This window comes from Castor canadensis, chromosome 9 (assembly GCF_047511655.1).
Source record: "Castor canadensis chromosome 9, mCasCan1.hap1v2, whole genome shotgun sequence".
NCBI lineage: Eukaryota > Metazoa > Chordata > Mammalia > Rodentia > Castoridae > Castor > Castor canadensis.
Window position 1 is genome coordinate 151,653,443 of NC_133394.1, and position 16,599 is coordinate 151,670,041.

The 16,599-nt window shown below is 53.4% G+C and overlaps 1 protein-coding gene across 5 annotated transcripts in view; it reads left to right on the plus strand.

The window, feature by feature from the left end:
- The window catches only part of Sorcs2 (sortilin related VPS10 domain containing receptor 2), a 417,324-nt gene that overhangs the window by 199,052 nt on the left and 201,673 nt on the right, over window positions 1–16,599 (plus strand). The window contains exon 1 of one of the 5 annotated variants that reach the window (XM_074042676.1): window positions 6,477–7,748. The exons of the other annotated variants lie outside the window; for them this stretch is intronic. Coding sequence (XP_073898777.1) covers window positions 7,648–7,748 — 101 coding nt within the window. The 5' untranslated portion in view covers window positions 6,477–7,647. Of the gene's footprint in view, window positions 1–6,476; window positions 7,749–16,599 lie in introns of those variants that run through there. 5 annotated transcript variants of the gene reach the window in all.

Genomic DNA, 16,599 nt, shown 5'->3' on the forward strand with positions numbered 1-16,599 from the left:
CCATGGTAAGGCCCCTGTCACCAGGCGAGGAAGCCAAGGCCCAAGGAAATGCAGAAGCTTTCTCCAAAGCTGCTGGTGACAAATAGGTCCCTCTCCCCACCCCTCCCTCTGCCCCATCAGCCAGATGGGATTGAACCCAGGTCCTCCTTTGAACAACTGCACTCAGGGCAGAAGAGCAGGGGGGCATCTGTGGAGGCAGCCCACAGGATGCTGGGAGCCTGGCCCCCAGCAGGTCACCAGCAGGAAGAGCCCCAGCCTCCCACCGAGGCCCACCTCAATCCAATTTTGAGGCAGGGTTGCTCTCCTGGGCCAAGGGCTTCTGTCCCTCTGGGACCAGTCTCTTTTGATCTTTTGTTTGGCTAAGCCCATTTCCCTGTAGACTGTGTCCCTGAGTCCTTGGAATTGGGACACAGGGTGCTTTCCTAGGAAACTCAAGACTTTGTAAGGGACTACAAAGCGAGGGATGCAAAGCAGGGGATGCTAGGTCCATTGAAGGACCTTTTTCCCCAAACCCCAGAGCCCTAGCGTCCTCCCACACAGTCCTCCAGTGGAACAGACTGAAGGCTGTAACTGGTTTTGTCTGACCCAGTGTCCCAACACCACTCGCAAGGCTGCCCCGCTGTAGTGAGAGGGGTGGGGATATCTGAATCAAGAAAATGTCCCTTAATGCCTCCTCCCAGCAGCCCCTTGGTTCTGAGAATCCAGACCTGCCCCTCTCTCAGCAGGGCAGCACACAGCTTCCTCTGTCACTCCTGGGCAAGGCAGGCAGGGGGCTTGGGGCTCCTGTACATCCAAGCTGGGAACTGAGCCAGCCCAGAGGGCCCTGACCTCTGCCAGCTGCTGGAAGGTGACTGTTCTCACCAGAGGGCTGAGAGCAGTCCCAGGCTGGAGGTGGGTGGGTGGCAGCAGGAAGGGACAGCCCCAGGTTCTAAAGGGCCATAGGAGGTGTGGACTGGAGGAGGTGAGGGGCCTTTGGGATCCAGAGGTGCTGCCACCAAATGGCTGTGTGACCTCCCACAGGTACCTCAGCCTCAGAGCCTCGCCTTCCTCCACCATGGGGGATAGCTAGAGGAGAAGTCAGCAAGGCTCCTGCCACTCTGCATCTGCTGGAGGCTCCCCGCACCTGCCCATTTCCACCTACCCTCTGCATGGACCGACTGTGCAGCCCCAGTGCCCTGGGTTACTGCTGACCCCTACAGAGCCTGGCCCTCCTGCTTGCCTCTTGACTCCTGTCCTTGACCCTACTCCTCTCCCTGCAGTGGAGCCCTCAGTCCTACTGCACATGGCCACTGTCCTCCTCCTAGGAAGAGAGGGAGGGTCCTCTAGAGTCTGTGAGTGCAGGTTGGGCCTGGATATTAAAGGCCCTTCTCAGTTTAACCCATGGGTCTATTTCTTGGGTTCCTCCCAGCCTCTGCCTCCAGCTCTTCCAGGTGAATATGGACTGGCCTTCTGTTTACCTTGGGTCCTTTCCTGAACCTCCACACCCACCCCTGGCTCCTGCCTGGAAGGTTCTCCCTTCCCCTTCCTCTGTGCCTGGAAAATCTAGAATGGTTGCCAAGACTGGGTCAACCTGTTCCTCCAACCACAGAAATGCTTTGACCACCCCTCCCTGCCTCCTGAAGTCCTCTGTTTACCTAGCACCTGGATGGGTGCTCAGGTCACGGCTATCACTGTATCTGTAGAGCCCAGCAGCAGACTTACCTCCTCTGTGCATCCGTGCCCACTGCTGTGAATTGGGTTCACAACAGCGCCTACCTCACAGCGTTGCTGGAAGGATGAGAGGAGTCAGTGTGCACACGGCAGGCCTGGCAGCTCTGGCTTTGATGTGTTAATGGCAGACACATTCCCTTTGCTCAGCTGTTGTAAGCAAGTTCTGCAGGATGGGGGCTCACACAGCAGTTCCTTTTTTGGAGGCTGGAAGTTCAAGATCAGGGTGGGTCGGGGTTGATTCCTCCTGTCATGAGGGGCAAAAGAGAAGTCAGTGTGATCGCCATGCCCAGTACCAGTCGTGGTGGGCATTGCACCCCCAGAGAGGACAAGCCCTGTGCAGTCCTAGGTATCTCAGACTTCCTCATGACAGCTGGGGGACAGAGGAGCCCAGAGATAGGGAGCCACCTGTCCAAGGTGAGCAGCTAATACATGCCGGGGTGGAGTGGGGGTGAGGTTTGCAGGACCCTCCCCTGACCCCAGAGGGTGTGGAGATAATGGCCCTGGGGAGCTGGGCCTCATCTGATGAATAGGAGGCTCTTTGGCTCTTAGCAAAGCTGAGGTCTTGCAAAGTACTTAACGCTCCTTCCTGCTCAACAAATGCACATTGGCTGAGTAAGTAACACACAGTAGGTCTGCAGGTTCTCTGATCCCTTGAGCCTTTCCCTCCTTCAGTCTGAGCATTCCTTCCTTTGACCTGAATCCTGGCCTGTCGTCTGTGTACTTTGGCTTTTGTGCTGGGCGACTGTTCGGAAAGGACACGGAGCCAGGCCTGGGGCAGAGGCTGAGGCCGCAGGTTGGGAAGGAACAATGGTGTCCCGGCCCCAGTGTCTTTCAGCCAGGGCGCCAGGAATGCAGCATGCATGGTGAGCTGACAGATGGGCCGTGGCCATGGGGCTGACTCACATCAGGGACCCCGTCAAAGCCTTTTCCTTTGTCTCCGTCTTTTCCTTGCTCTGCTTTCTCAGCCTCTGGGGAGAGGCCAGGAAGGGAAGCTGGCAGGTCTGTGGGTTTCCAGTGATTTGAGCTGACACCACCTCAGGGTGCTCGGCCTCTGGGGAATGCCACTGGGCTGCCAGCCAAGGACATCTCCCCACATGTAGGCCTCAAGAGGCTGCAGAGCTGGGCCTTTGGCCAGCAGCTGTCTTGGGTAACCCCAAAACCAGCCTGCCTATTGAGTTGGGCTAGTGGTGCCCTGCTCCTTTTAGAGGCAAATAGGTGACACATCATGTTTGCCAAAAATTCCGGGGAGGAAGTTCATTCCAAGAAGAGGGGAAAAGGGAAGAACACATGGGCAGTCCAGGGTCTTGTGAGCACTGCTGTGACCGGCCGGGCAGGGCTTTTGAGGTCCGTGATGGAGGGCTGGGGTGCAGGTGAGGAGACTGTACCCTCTTCTGCAGGTCGTGGGGAGACATTGAACATTGTTGAATAGAAGGCTACCTCTCAGGTGTGGGGACAGGTCCAGTCTTACACAGTGGCACTGGTAGTGTTCCAGGGTGCCTCCCTCAGCCCTTTGGGGGCCCTTAGCTGAAGAAATGTGGGGAAGCCAGGCTGAATTCCTGCTCCAACCCTGTCCCCTTCCCCAAGCCTCATTTGGGTACTCTACTTCTTTTTCTTTTTTGAAACAGGGTCTTACAATGTAGGCTGGCCTTGAACCCTCTGTCATCTTGCCCCAGCCTCCTGAGTGCTGGAGTAACAGATGTGTGTCACCACACCTGGCCTGATGTTCCACTTCTTGTATGCTGTACTTCTGGCTCAGACCTCACTTTGGACAGTTTCCTGCCACTTAAAACTTGTTAAATACCTTTGCATAGCAAGAGTACTGTGCACAACTTAACGTTCAGCCTCTTGCGCATGAAACACAACCTGAGCGTTCTTTTTCCAGGGCGGTGCTAGGGTCTTGGATGCCTCAAACAAGGTTCTGGCTTGAGGAGCCTGCTGACCTGTGGGGCAGCCCAGGGGTTGGTTGGGAGATAGGTGGGCTGTGGGAAGCCCTGGGCCTTGCCCTGGAGTCAGGGGGCTACTCCACAGAGGTGGAGCTCTACAGGACAACTGTGTGCCAGGCGCTGTGTGTGGCACCAGAGACAGGCACATGTTCTCTTCCCAGTTTTCAGAGAAAGAAACTGAGGCTCAGAGAGGCCTCATTGTATGTTGGTGAAAGTATGATGGCAGGTCCAGACCTGACTGTCTACTACCCTGAGCTGCACGAGTACCCTCCTCCAAGAAGTCCTCCTGCCCTCTCCCACCCCTGCTGCACCCTCTTGCAGGAAGACTCCTGCCCACCTCCTGCCCTGGCAGCACCCTCCTCAGGGTTCCTGAAACTTCACACTGCACAGTGCTCCTCGACTTACCATGGAGCCCATTGCAAGTGGAAATATTGCTAAGTGGACAAGGACTCAGCAGCCGAGCCACATAGCACTGTGGAGTGCTGGTGGCCTTTCATGCTTGCAGGCTGGCTGGGGATGGTGGCTCGATACCACTGCCCAGTGTCACAACAGGCTGTCGTACCAAACATTGCTAGGATGGTGATTGGTGCTGTAGTTCAGATCTAGATGTCCCCTTACAGTCCATATGCTACAGGCTCAGTCCCCAGCCCATGGTGCTATTAGGAAGTAGTGGAACCTTTAAGAGGCAAGGCCTAGGGGGAGGCATTAGGTCACTGGGGGTTTGTCCTTGAAGGGCATATTGGGGCCCCAGTGCCTTCATCCTCCTGTCTTTGCCGTGAGATATGCTTTTGCTATACCATGTGATCCCACCAGGTTGCCCTGCCCCCCCAGAAGTGCCCTAGAATTGAAGGGCCGCCCACCCACTTGTGGCCTGATGGAGTGAGGTCACACTTTCCCTTTAAGCTGATCATCTTGGGTGTTTGTTCCAATGAACAAAGCTGGGGAAAGTGAAGTTCAACGGTAGAGTCTGACGTCTACCGAATGTGTGCCCCTTTCACACCGACAGTGAAAAAAATCCCAAGTTGAACCACCACCAAGTAGGAAACCGTCCATGTGGTATTTGTCACAGTGCTTATCTTTGGGGCCTAACTCCTGATCCCTCCCTGTGGGGTCCTCAAACACAGAGGACCGATCTCCCCAGCACAGGATGGGGCACTCAGTGCACTGAATTCTGCTGTGCAGGGTTCCTTCCACAAGGGCACTGCCAGTCAGACCCCAGTGGTGGCCAGTGCAGCCTTGAGGGTACTGAGTGCACACCTGCATCGCAGACATGTGGGGTGCCAGTCCCCCACTGAGCTGCCTCTGATCAAAAAGCAGCTGGCAGTGCCACCTGAAGCCCTAAGTAATGGGTCCCATCAACTTCCAATGGCACTGAAGGTGTTTCCCCTTTTGGCTGTCATAGCCTGGGTACCCCATCTTGTGGTGTACAGGGGTGGATTGGCCCACAACTCCAGGCCATGGGAGGAACCGTGGGCTCCTTGGCCCATCCACAGAGCTGTGGAATCGTGACTTGGCAAGGTCAGTCCTCTTGGTAGAGCATTGGTGGAAACGCAGGATGCTCGGATCTGGGAAGTAACTTAGTCTGCTCTCTAATCCTGGTCGTCCCTTTCCAGTGGTCACCTGACAGTTTGATGTTGCATTTCACATCTGTGGCCATGACCCAGCCATGAACTCAGCCTCCCAAGGCCGCAGTGTGCTCACCATATGGGGCCTAGTTCAGATCTGGATTTTTCACGGTAGCAAAAGGCTCCGCCTTGTAATCGGGTGTTTTGATTCTCTCCCTCTTGTCTTCCCTTATCTACTTGCGCCTCCTGACAGGGGAGGTCAGAATGCCTGGGCTGAAGACACATCTAAACTTTTCTGGAACCTCCTTCAAGAAGCCTTGTCAGAAACGTCAAAGAGAATTAGAGAGAGGTGATGTCAGGTGGGAGGAAGCAGAGATGTAATCAGTGGTGCCGTTCTTTTCCCAAATTAAATGATTCATCGTTTCCCCGTCCTTAATAAAATAATTACTGCCTTCCCATTTCCCCCTCTACTGTGAGGGGACTGGCTTCCATCTCAGCACGTGAGAGAAGTGTGAAGGAGTGCCCCGCACCCATAATGGAGCCTGCCTGTCCTCCCTCTAGCCAGGACCAGCCACCTCCTGCTCACCGCCTCCCTGCAGATCTGGTGCCTCCCCTCCCAGTGGCTGAGCATCCAGCTTGACCTCAGCGCTGCCAGCCCACTCCCCAGACCCTTCTCTACATCGTGGCTGCAAACCCTGTAAGAATTGCCGGGAAGTAGTGGAACAGTCACTATCAATGTAGGCCACGTACCGCTGTGTTAGGGTTTTTATGTACACGATAAAATCATGCCCCAAAAAGAAATGCCTAAAGAGTGAGATAAAAAATGAACTGGAATTCTGGATTTTATGTACAGCCAAGGCTCAGATTCCTGACACTTCAGGGGTGGTGACAGAGCAAACCCAGGACAAGGTATCTCCTCTGCTCCCTGTGACCCACACTGTCCTCTGAGGATGAAGCCCAGAGCCTGGGCCAGGGCGATTGTGGGTACAGCACCTTGTGACCCCATGTAAGATCCCAACCCCTGCCATCCAGGTGTGGTCTGGAACCCACAGCACCAGGCCCTGTGCCACCTGCCCATGGGAAGGTGCATTCTAGCCAGATCTGGGGGGATTGCAGGCATGCCGCTAAGAAGTGCTGCTCTGCTTGCCCCTGTGTCCCCAGGCAGCTGGACACAGCTGGGATCTGAAAGGGCCCATGTCAGACTCACCTGTCTGCCGGTAAAAGTGAACCTTCCAGAAAAGCCACAGCACGAGCTCAGGGAGGGGTACCAAGGCACCCCCAGGGGCATTTGAGCCTGACCCTGGGCCCTGTGACTTCTGAGTGAAGGAAGGGAAGGGCGGGGAGCTGAACTTCACAGAGGTGGCAGTGGGAACTACTGTCCTGCAAGTGTTTCATGCAGGGTGATGCTTGGGGACCTAGCAGCCAGATTGGGCCTCTCAGCCCAGCACCTGAGAGCTGGGGTGTAAGCAAGTGACCTATGCTTCCGAGCCTCAGTTCCTTCCTCCGTACAGTGGGCCGGTGGTGGTCCAGAGACAAGCTTCAGAGAGCTGGGCTCGGGGCCACGAGTACTGGCCTTTGACTTAAGCTTCTTCTGGGACAGGGAGGCTCTCGAGGGGCAGAGGCCTGCATCAGGCCACGGAGACTGACCCCAAAACTCCGTTCAGACCCCAGGCTGCAAGCCTTTGGGGGTGAAAGATTGGGCCAAGCAAGGTCTCTGAAGCACTTGGCCTCCTGTTAATAGGATTTTCTCCATAGCCTGTTAGTAAAGAAAACAGACTCTGTTTCAGAGCCCTGGTTTTCAACCGCAGTTGACCTTGGGAAAGGTGGAGGGTGCTTGGCTTCCCCAGAGTTCATATCACATATTCGGAAAAGGCATTTTAAAAGCACAGAGTAGGCACTTAGTAAGCAAGTCCTCCCCAGAGGGGAGGTGTGAGTAGTGCTTGTGGGATTTCCCCCGGGCGGCCCCAGAAGCTCCTGTCTCCAGGGCTTGTGGAACAAACCCTGATGTGTGTGTAAGGACCTCCCTGTTCTCCACGTCCCCGTTCAAGTCCCTGTTCTAACAGTAGGCATCAGAGGCTGGCAAAGCAATTTGTTGTTTAACTTTGGGGGAGAAATGAGATCCATGATTTGTGCTTATTGAATTTGGAAATCGTGGGGAGGAAAGTTTGGCGGATGGGGAGAGATGGTGCCATGCTCGCTCGCAGCTCCCGAGTGCTGCGTGGTGCATACAAATGGCCTGATTAATCTTTCAGTGGGAGCTGAGCACCACCTGCATACTGATGTGCCCCAGAATGGCATGAAATTGGTTTCCCAGTTGTCGCACTGGGAGCCTGGTTACAGTGGTAGGCGGACACCCGGGTGGGCGGTGACTGGAGACTTCAGACAGCCGGAGCCCCTCGCCGGTAGGCCCTGGGAGGTGGAATCGGGGGATGGCAGAGCGTCTCATTTCTTTATCTGGCTTCTGGAGCAAGCTAGTATTAACTCATTCACCCAAGAAGCATGAACATCTACACTGGACCAGCAGTGAACTGTGAGTGTCACAGAGCACTGGACACATTGGTCTAACGCAGAGCTTTCCAGACCAAGGGACTGACATGAGCCCAGACACTTCACTGTCAAGTGATAGCTCAGTCGGGAAGCACTGACTCTAGGTGGAGAAGTCAGAAGGCTCTGTGGGGTGGGACAGGTGGGATCTTTGTGTTGGGCATTGACAGACGAATAGAAGTTCACCAGGGGAGAAGTGTGCACTGTCGAAGACAGGGCAGCCTGAGCTCAGGATGCTCCGAGGGACTGAGTTCTGTTCAGGGAAATGGGTAGAGTTAGTTGGGTGGCATGGTGGGGGAGATAAGCAGAGAGCCTCAAATGCTGAGCTAAGGAGCTTAGAGTGAATGGAAGGAGTTTTTAAGCAAAGGAGGTCCAGGGGCTCAGGTCAGCGGTCCAGCAGCCCTGTGATGCCTCTGTGGGTTATTGTACAGTGAGGCTCTGAGTCCATTCAAAGGTGATGAGGGGCGGCACTTGGTGACCCACACCCTTGGGAGCCCCTGGAACTGTAATGTGATCATCTCTATGGGACTCACTGAGAAATGAAAAACAAAAAGGCAACTTCTGCTATGGTCCCCCCATGGCTCCGGCCTCCCAGAGTGCTGGACTGGCGCTGCTGCTGCAAGTGGGTGGGTGACCTGACCACACTCCTTTCCCTCTCCAGAAACAGCATGGAAAAGTGTGTGCTTTGTGGGACTCTGGTGACAAGGCAACGAGGGCTGTCATTAGCATTTTTTCCACGGCCATCCTGACTCCCATGTGGCCCTGGGCCGGGGTGGGGGGGGGGGGATCCCTGCAGCCCTGACACCCAGGCGATCCGGGCTCAGGTGTCTCAGTGCCCCAAGCATGGCTGGCAACCTGATGTCGGGCCCTTCTGTTTGTGGAAATTGCTCCTACTCAGAGCTCGTTGGAGTCACCAGGGCATAAATATTTAATCCTAATGGCCTTTATTCTCCTTTGCATGGCTAATACTTTTTTGTTTTTAATTTAGCAGAGGAGTACAAATCTTGAGGGTCTCTTTACAGTGTAAAATTTGTGATCTGGCTTCTGGCTGTGGTGGAACGAGGAAGGGAAGGCATGAATTCTCCCAGTGACCAGGAGGTGACAGGCTTCCTACACGTGACCTGAGGATGGGGGGGATCTGAGGCACCTCTGGGAGCCCAGTCGTGCCGAAGTTTTCTCATTTCTGCTGATTTTAGTGTTTATAGGAACACATTTGCCATCTCTGGGGGCTGGTGCCAGAAACAAGCATTCACTTCTTTTTAAAGGTTGATGTTTTTTTCCTTTATAGAAATACATAGTCATTACAGAAAACATTGGGAAGAAAAAGTTTACCTGCAATCCTGTTCACTGAGGATAATAGGGTTTTACTCCTACTTGTTATGCAGTTTTGTTTGTTCGGGAGACAGGATGTTCTGTGTAACCCAGGCAGAGCTGGAACTTGATCAGCCTCGGGCTCAGAGTGCTGGGATCTCAGGCGTGTGCATGACTGTTAAACAAAGCGAACGTTTGCTCTGCAGACCAATAGAAGAGTCCCTCGGAAGGCTCTAGGCAGCTGCTGCCACGGGCTCCGGGCTGAGCTTCTGCAGGCTCAGATCACATGACACTGGGAGGGAGGCTCTGTCCTCACTCCCATTCTACAGATGGGGACACTGGGGTGCAGAGAGGCCAAGGAACCTATGCAAGTATGGCAGATAGCAGCAGGGCCAGTCTGACTCCAGGATCCCTGTTTGACTCCTCCAGAGCCATTTACTCCTCACTGTGCAGAACTGGGTTCTGGGTAGGAAACTCCATGGCAGCCTGGGGCCTCTAAGGAGCCAAGGCTCTGGCCTACAGGACCTAGGTTCCAGTCCCAGCACTGGCCTAGGAGGAGATGCCACCTGCTCTTGGCCTCAGCTGCCACATTCATAAAGTAAGGGGCTACAGCCCCAAATTTCTTCCTGGCCCTAACCACTCTGGTCCCTGAAGCCTGTCCCAACACAGGGGTCGCCTGCAGCTTTCCTGGCTGCCCTCCCACCATTCGGGGGCCTGTCTGCTGGGGTCTGGATTGCTTAAGATGGCTGTAAGATTGCCCCTTAGACTGACTCAGACCCCTGGCTTCAGAAGCAAGGCCTATGTCCCTTGGTCTTGAAGAACCACAGCAGACATGGCTACCCTCCCGAGCCCCCATGCTTTCGTCTATCTCAGCAGTCCCCCGTAGGACACAGGTCTCTATCCCACCGCTCTGTCTTCTGAACATCTGGTTCTTATTGGTCCCAGCCTCCAAGTGACAGCTCAAGGCCCCATGGGCCTCTCCTTCCAGATCCAGAAGCGTTGATTATCATCACCTTGCATGCAATCATGCCTATGGAGACCAGGTCCCGAGGCTGACTCCAGCTGGTACTCTGGCCCCTCACCCTTAAGACTAGGGCATATCCTTGTTCCTAGGATCAGTTCAGGACTTGAGCTAAGTAGGTGCTTAAAAGTCACCTATTTTAGAAGTGCAACCCAAGAAATGAGGTTTGTGTAATCCTTGAGGCTGGGGTTACTCATTTCTGTGTACGAGCCAGAGTGGCCTCTCAGTTCAGGGTGCAGTGGGGCACTTAAGGTAGTTGTCAAGTACCTCAGTTCAGAGTTGATGAATAAATGAAAGAATGCTAGGGTATTAGAGCAGGGCCATGCCTCTTCCCACAGACAGCCTCGCCTGTGCCAGTTGAAGTGCACTTTCCAGTCCCACTGGGTCATTTTGACGCCACTCATGCCTCCCATCTGTCAACAGGTTCTTGGGATCAGCTTTGTGTGTGGGATGGGATTGCTGAAAGATGGGGATGCTCGCTGATGGTCGGGGATTTGGATCTGGACATTGCACCCTGTTTCTCTTTCTATTCAAAGCACAATCTCTCTTGTCAGGCGGATCTGTGTCAGAATCCCTACTCCACCCTGCAAAGCTGCACAGCCTGGTTAATGTCTCAGAATTACAGTCAATCCTTTGTAAAATAGGGACAATAAGTAGAACTATCTTGAAGAGTTGTTCTGAAGGTAGATTGGGTGACACTCATGAAGCATGTAGGACAGTCTGACAATGGTGATGGTGCAGGTGGGGACAGTGATGGTGATGATGGTGGTGGTGATGAAGAGGAAAGTCAAAGCAAGGGACTTGACAGGCACAGAGCTCATGAGCTAATCTCACAGATGAGGGTCCTTTCTCCTGGATATTCAGCCCAATGAGATCCTGTGGTCATGTCTATCCTTGGGACAGAGCTGTGTGAATCATTTCTCTTCGTTGGCTGAGAACAGGGAGTGAAGTATCAAAACCTTCAAAGGAAATCTGTCTCAAACAGACCCTGCCTCAAAACATTTGTCTGAGCTGTAGCTCTCCTCCAGACCCAGGCTTCTGAGTCTCTAGCAGATGTCCCCAGGCCTGGCTACACACGATTCTTTTGGGAAGCTTTGAAAAGTATGAGACCCACCCCTGAGATTCTGATGAAGTCGGGTTGCCGTGGGGCCCCGTGTCTGTCTAAAAACTCCCTGGGTGATTAGGATCTGCAGTGAGGCTGAGGATTCCTTACAAAGCATTCCAATCCTTCTCACTATAGGACTGTTTCAAAACAGTCCCCACCTGGGATGTGGCAGGCCTTTGAGATGAGAGGCACAGCCAGTGGTGTCAGGGCTTATCACCACAGCGAGGGGGCAGTTGTTATCAGAGAGTGGGTCTGCACTTTAGCTATCTGAAAAAGAAGAGAGAGTGGAGGTCAGAGATCAAAGTGATACTCTGAAATCACAGAGTTAGCAGGTCCAGTCTCCCCAGACGGGTTCGTGGCCAGGAGAAGAACCCTTCTCCTCTTTAGTCCTTAGCTAATGAATGAGAAATGGGTTCTTCTTGTTCCATGGAGCTTCTCAGGGTCACCAGCAAGTTGCCGCACCTATACGCACCTGTCCACCATCCATCCATTCATCCATCTACCCACCTGCCAATCCGTTCACTCATCCAGCTGGATCCCCTCCATTCTCCTTCCATCCATTCATCCATCCACCCACACATCCATCCTTCCAATCATCCTTCAGTCCACCATCCATCTATTCTTCCATTTTCCCATCTGTCCATCCATTCAGCCATACACATCCATTTATCCACTCCACCCATACACCCCCTACCAAGCCATCTATTCGTTCATTCTCCATCTATACACCCACCATCTATCCATCATTCTCGTCATCCACGTATTCACCTGTCCATCATTCTCGTCTGTCCATTCACCCATTCACCCACTCACTCACCTACCCACCTATCCACCACCCAGCTGTCTAGCAATACTTCTGTTTGTCTGCTCATCCTTCCATCCACCCACTCTCCATTTCCCCATCTTCCTATGTAGGTGGAGTAAGGGTTGACAGGTGTGTGGGGACCAGGTGGGATGTGGAGAGGCACGGGGCTGCTGTAGGGGGGAGCACCTGGCAGTTGCTATGATGGTCTGGAGAGAGATGTTTGAAGACACATGGGAGGAACTCGGTGGGAACTAAATGTGGAAATAGCAGAGCCCTGGCCCCAGCCTATGTGGAGCTCTCATGCCATGTGGGAGGCAGGCCAGTAAAAGCTTTACAGGGATATGTTCACTGCTCTTTCCTGAGCCTCAGCCCTCGTGGCTCTCAGCAAACATCTCAGGCAGGAAGGCAGGTGAACCACAGGGACCAGTGCTGAGAAGCAGATGGTCGTGGACAGAAGGCATGCCCAGAGTGCCTGTCTGGTAGTGGTCAGGAATGGAAAGGAGGAAGCCTCTGAGCTGAGCACTGAAGGAGGGAGGAGGCCACTGGAAGAACCAAAGGGAGGAGATTTCTTGATGAAGGGAAAAGTGAGACAGAGAAGAGGGCTAGTAGACCCCTGTCAGCACCCCAGCCTGAGGTCCCTCAGAGAGGGATGAGATGGGAATAGGAATCAGCTGGCCCCTGTGCTCAAACCAGCATCCTTCGCTGGCCAGTGGGCCCCTCCCACCACACCTCCACATTTCATGGAGTGTGCATCCCATCTCGAAGGGCAATTTCGTGGCCTTCTTCCTTCCGAGGAGACAGTGTCTCTGTGCTCCCCTGTGATTATCCTTTCAATTAAACCCTCGGATGCTGCCAGGGCCCCACTTATGAATTCATAAAGAAGCCTCAGAACAGCGGCTGCCATCCCGACCTTAATTTGCTCTAAATGGTGATTGTAAATGATCTGACATGGGCCCAGCAGCTGGGACTGTCCCCTTCATCTAGGCAGCTGGGCACAGGATGAAGACTGTTGGTGCCTTCTGGGGAGGCTGGCTGGCTTACCCACTCTGTCCTCAGATTTCTGGGCCATCACAAAGCAAGGGGAGGTGGGAACCCCAGTTCTGGGGTGGAAATTTGTTCCAGAGGGTCTTGTGCAGGTTCTCGGGAGTCCTCGGTGCTGCTGACCCAGACTAGTCACCCTGTTCATTCGGTGGGTCTGGTACGTGCTGCTTTTGAGGTGGTTTGTAGACGTGAGTCTTCACAGGTCAAGGTCCAAGCAATCATTGCCTGTCCTGTCTAACCCCATCCCTATCCTTTGGAGCACGACTGCTTAGGAGGAGGAGCCTGGCCTCTAGAGGAAGACTCTGAATCCAACTCAGCCTCCTGGTTCTCTGCTTCCTGGACCATGACCTCTCTGAGGGTCAGCCTACACCACGGGGATGCACAGTCCCTCACTAGGGTGCTGTGAAGACTAGCATGCAGACCAGCGCAGGGATGCTTTCCTCTGGTGGTCCTTGGTCCCCAGTGCCTTGGGCTGGCTGCTATAGTCACAGAGGACCCTCAGGTGCTGTTCCAAGGAGCTGTGGGGGACAGACAGGCCCACAGATGATATAGCACAGAAGGAGGGGCCTGGGGCTGGCTAACTGTGGCACTTTCTTTACCTATGGGGCAGGCTTCTGGGATTAAAGTGGCAGTTCAGTGGGTAGTCACTGAGCAAGAAAAGAAGGAGAAGCAGAAGCCATGCCAGCAGTGGCATGCTCCCCCCTCCTCCAGAAGAGTGCTAGGAAAGAAAAAAACCCATGGAGTGTACAGAGACCACCTCTGTCCTGCCTCCCCCGTAACCATTGGAGGCAAGATGGCAGCCCAGCCCTTTGAACAGTCTTTAAAGCGATTGGTCCTGCTACAGGGGCCTCATTACATTTGAAATTTGTAATTAACCTCCCACTGTGAGTCCCTCCCCCTACAGTCTTGACTGGAGTTGGATGGGATTAATCAAAGAGAACAAGACTTCTTCAGCTCAGATATGAAGAGAAGGCACCACCTGAGCAATGGGGCCAAAACGTTCATCATTTAAAAAAAGCATCCTGCCATCACTGTCATTTATGCATTTTTTGATCCCCTGCTGTATGCAGTTTTTGTGCTAGACATGGTAGAGCTTACCAGACTGATACCTCAGGCTCGGGAGGCCAGTGGCCCCTCATTCAGGATACTGATGTTAATTTTCATGATATTAAAACACAAAAGAAGAGATACCATTAGGAACACACATGCTAATGACCAAAGGCCTCCCAGGACAAACTTCTCACCAATAAAACACCCGCGGATATGTTTGCTAATGAAGCGTAAGGTTTGGAGCAGCAGCCAGAAGCTGGGCTAGAGGAAGGGGGAGCTGAGCCATGGCCCAGAGGGAGGCTTGGGTACCAAATGGACAGTGGTGACTCAGGATGGTGTCAAGGGCTGTACAGATCCTCTTTCCAAATAAGCTCATTGTTCACAGAAACCAGGGTCAGGACTGAAGGTGTCTTTAGGGGACACAGCTCCACCCACACCATTCCCAGTTGGATCCTGGAGAAGGTCAGAGGGCAGTACAGGGCCTGGACTGGGCAAGTGGCAGCCCAGGAGGAAGGACTTTGGCCTTGGATGGCAGACCCAGAAGTGGGAACTGTACCCCGGGGACACTGGGTGCTGTGGAATAACTGTCCATGGTAGGAGATGACATTAGGACTTTGTGCAGCAGGAACCCCTTGCTTTGAGGTACAGGAGGTTGGGACTCCTGGTGTCCTGCATGCAGTGGAATTGTGAGTTCTGTCCTGAGGCAGGACACCATCCCATGTTACAGACACTAAGCCTGAGCATCTTGGCTCAGACACGGGCCATTGACTGGGTACAGCTACTAGCACCATGTGTAGAAAGGACAGGTTATGCTGGGGGCTGAGAGGGACCTGGGACTTTGTTATTTAAACTCAGGAACACAGAGCTGTTGAATTTCAAGCCCTTCCTGCCAGTCCTTCCCCTCTGGTACTCACAAAACCATGGCAGCCATGCATAGAGCACTGCTCAGAGGCTACAGAGATCAGGGCCTGAATCCCAGGCCACCCCAGCCGGGGAGACTGAACCCCGAGGCCCAGGCCCTGTGCCCATTATGCAGGCTGTGCCCAAGATAGGTGCCTGACCCAGGAGGGTGATGAGGTTGGATCCAGTCCTTGCTCCACCTTCAACCCTCTTTTGGTGACTGCTGTTGGGGGGGAGTGAGGAAACACTTCTGTCTGGTACAATTAATAAGATTGTGTGTGTCCACAGTCCACGTCAGTGAATGGTTTAAGTGCGTTCAGGAGCGTGGGCTGGAGTGATTCTACCTGGCACTGTGGGGAAGCCAGTGGCTTTGCAGGCTCACCTGCCCCTGGGCTCTGAAAATGAGCCCCTTGTCCCCATCTCACCAAGGCCACTGGCCTAATCCTCAGAGCCTTTGTTGAAATATCATAACGCTCGTCCCCTGGCGCTTCACTTCCCATGTGGGATTCCACTTTGATGCTTCATAGAAAAAGCAGGTGTTCTGCTTTGGGGGTTTGGGGGGAAGAAGAGCTGAGCCAAGAGAGGACCGTGAAGAAGGGGTGCTAATGCTCCCCCACCAGGCAGCTCCCCACTCCCTTTTATTTGAGGCCAAGAGGGCCCATCCAGCAATCCACTGAACAGTCCCAGGCATTTGAGGATCCCTGCTGTGGGAGCCCAAGAGTCCAGCCATGGCCACACACCTGGCCCTCCCCATTGTCACATGGCTGTGACCAGGTGTTGGATGGATCTGTTCCATTTCTCCTCCCTTATTCACTAGCTGCTACTCCTATCTCCTTCCCTGCAATGAGAGTTCTTCACTTGTGCCGGGTGGAAGAGGCTCCCCCAAAACTCACAGCCACAGGACCCTCAGGACGTGACCTTATTTGGAAATAGGGTTTTTGCAGCTGTAATGTACTCCATACTGAGTAGTGTGGCCCTGAGTCTGATGGCTGATGTCCTTGTACGAAGAGATCCAGAGACATAGAGAGAAGGCCGTATGACCATGGTGAAGAGATCAGAGTGATGTGGCCACAAGCCAAGTAATACCAAGGATGGTGGCCACCACCAGGAGCTAAAAGAAGAAGAGTCCTCCCTTTTGCCAGCACCCTGATTTTGAACTTCTATCCCCCGTACCTTAAGGGAATAAATTGCTATCATTTATAAGCCACCAGCTGACAATTTCTTTATTAAAACAGCCTGAACAGACAACAATAAGCACTTAACCATCAGCCAAGTCCCCTGCCACCAAGGGCCATATATCTTCCCTTTGAAGGGGCTCCTGCAACACCACTGGTGGTGAGTGACATTCTGAGAAACTGAGGTCAAAATTCTCAGAGTCATACTCATTTAGAAAGTAGCAGATTTGGAATTCAAATTCATGTCTTCAAGGTGCAGGCTGTCCAACGTCTACGATGTTATTTTGCCATTTTTTTTCGAAGCATATAAATGTTTTTATACCTTTCTTTGCTTTCCTGGTTTTCTAGAAAACAGTGCACTAAAAGTCAGCATACGAGACCTCTCAAAGTTATCCATCCCAAAAACCACTATAATCCACTCTCAAAAAC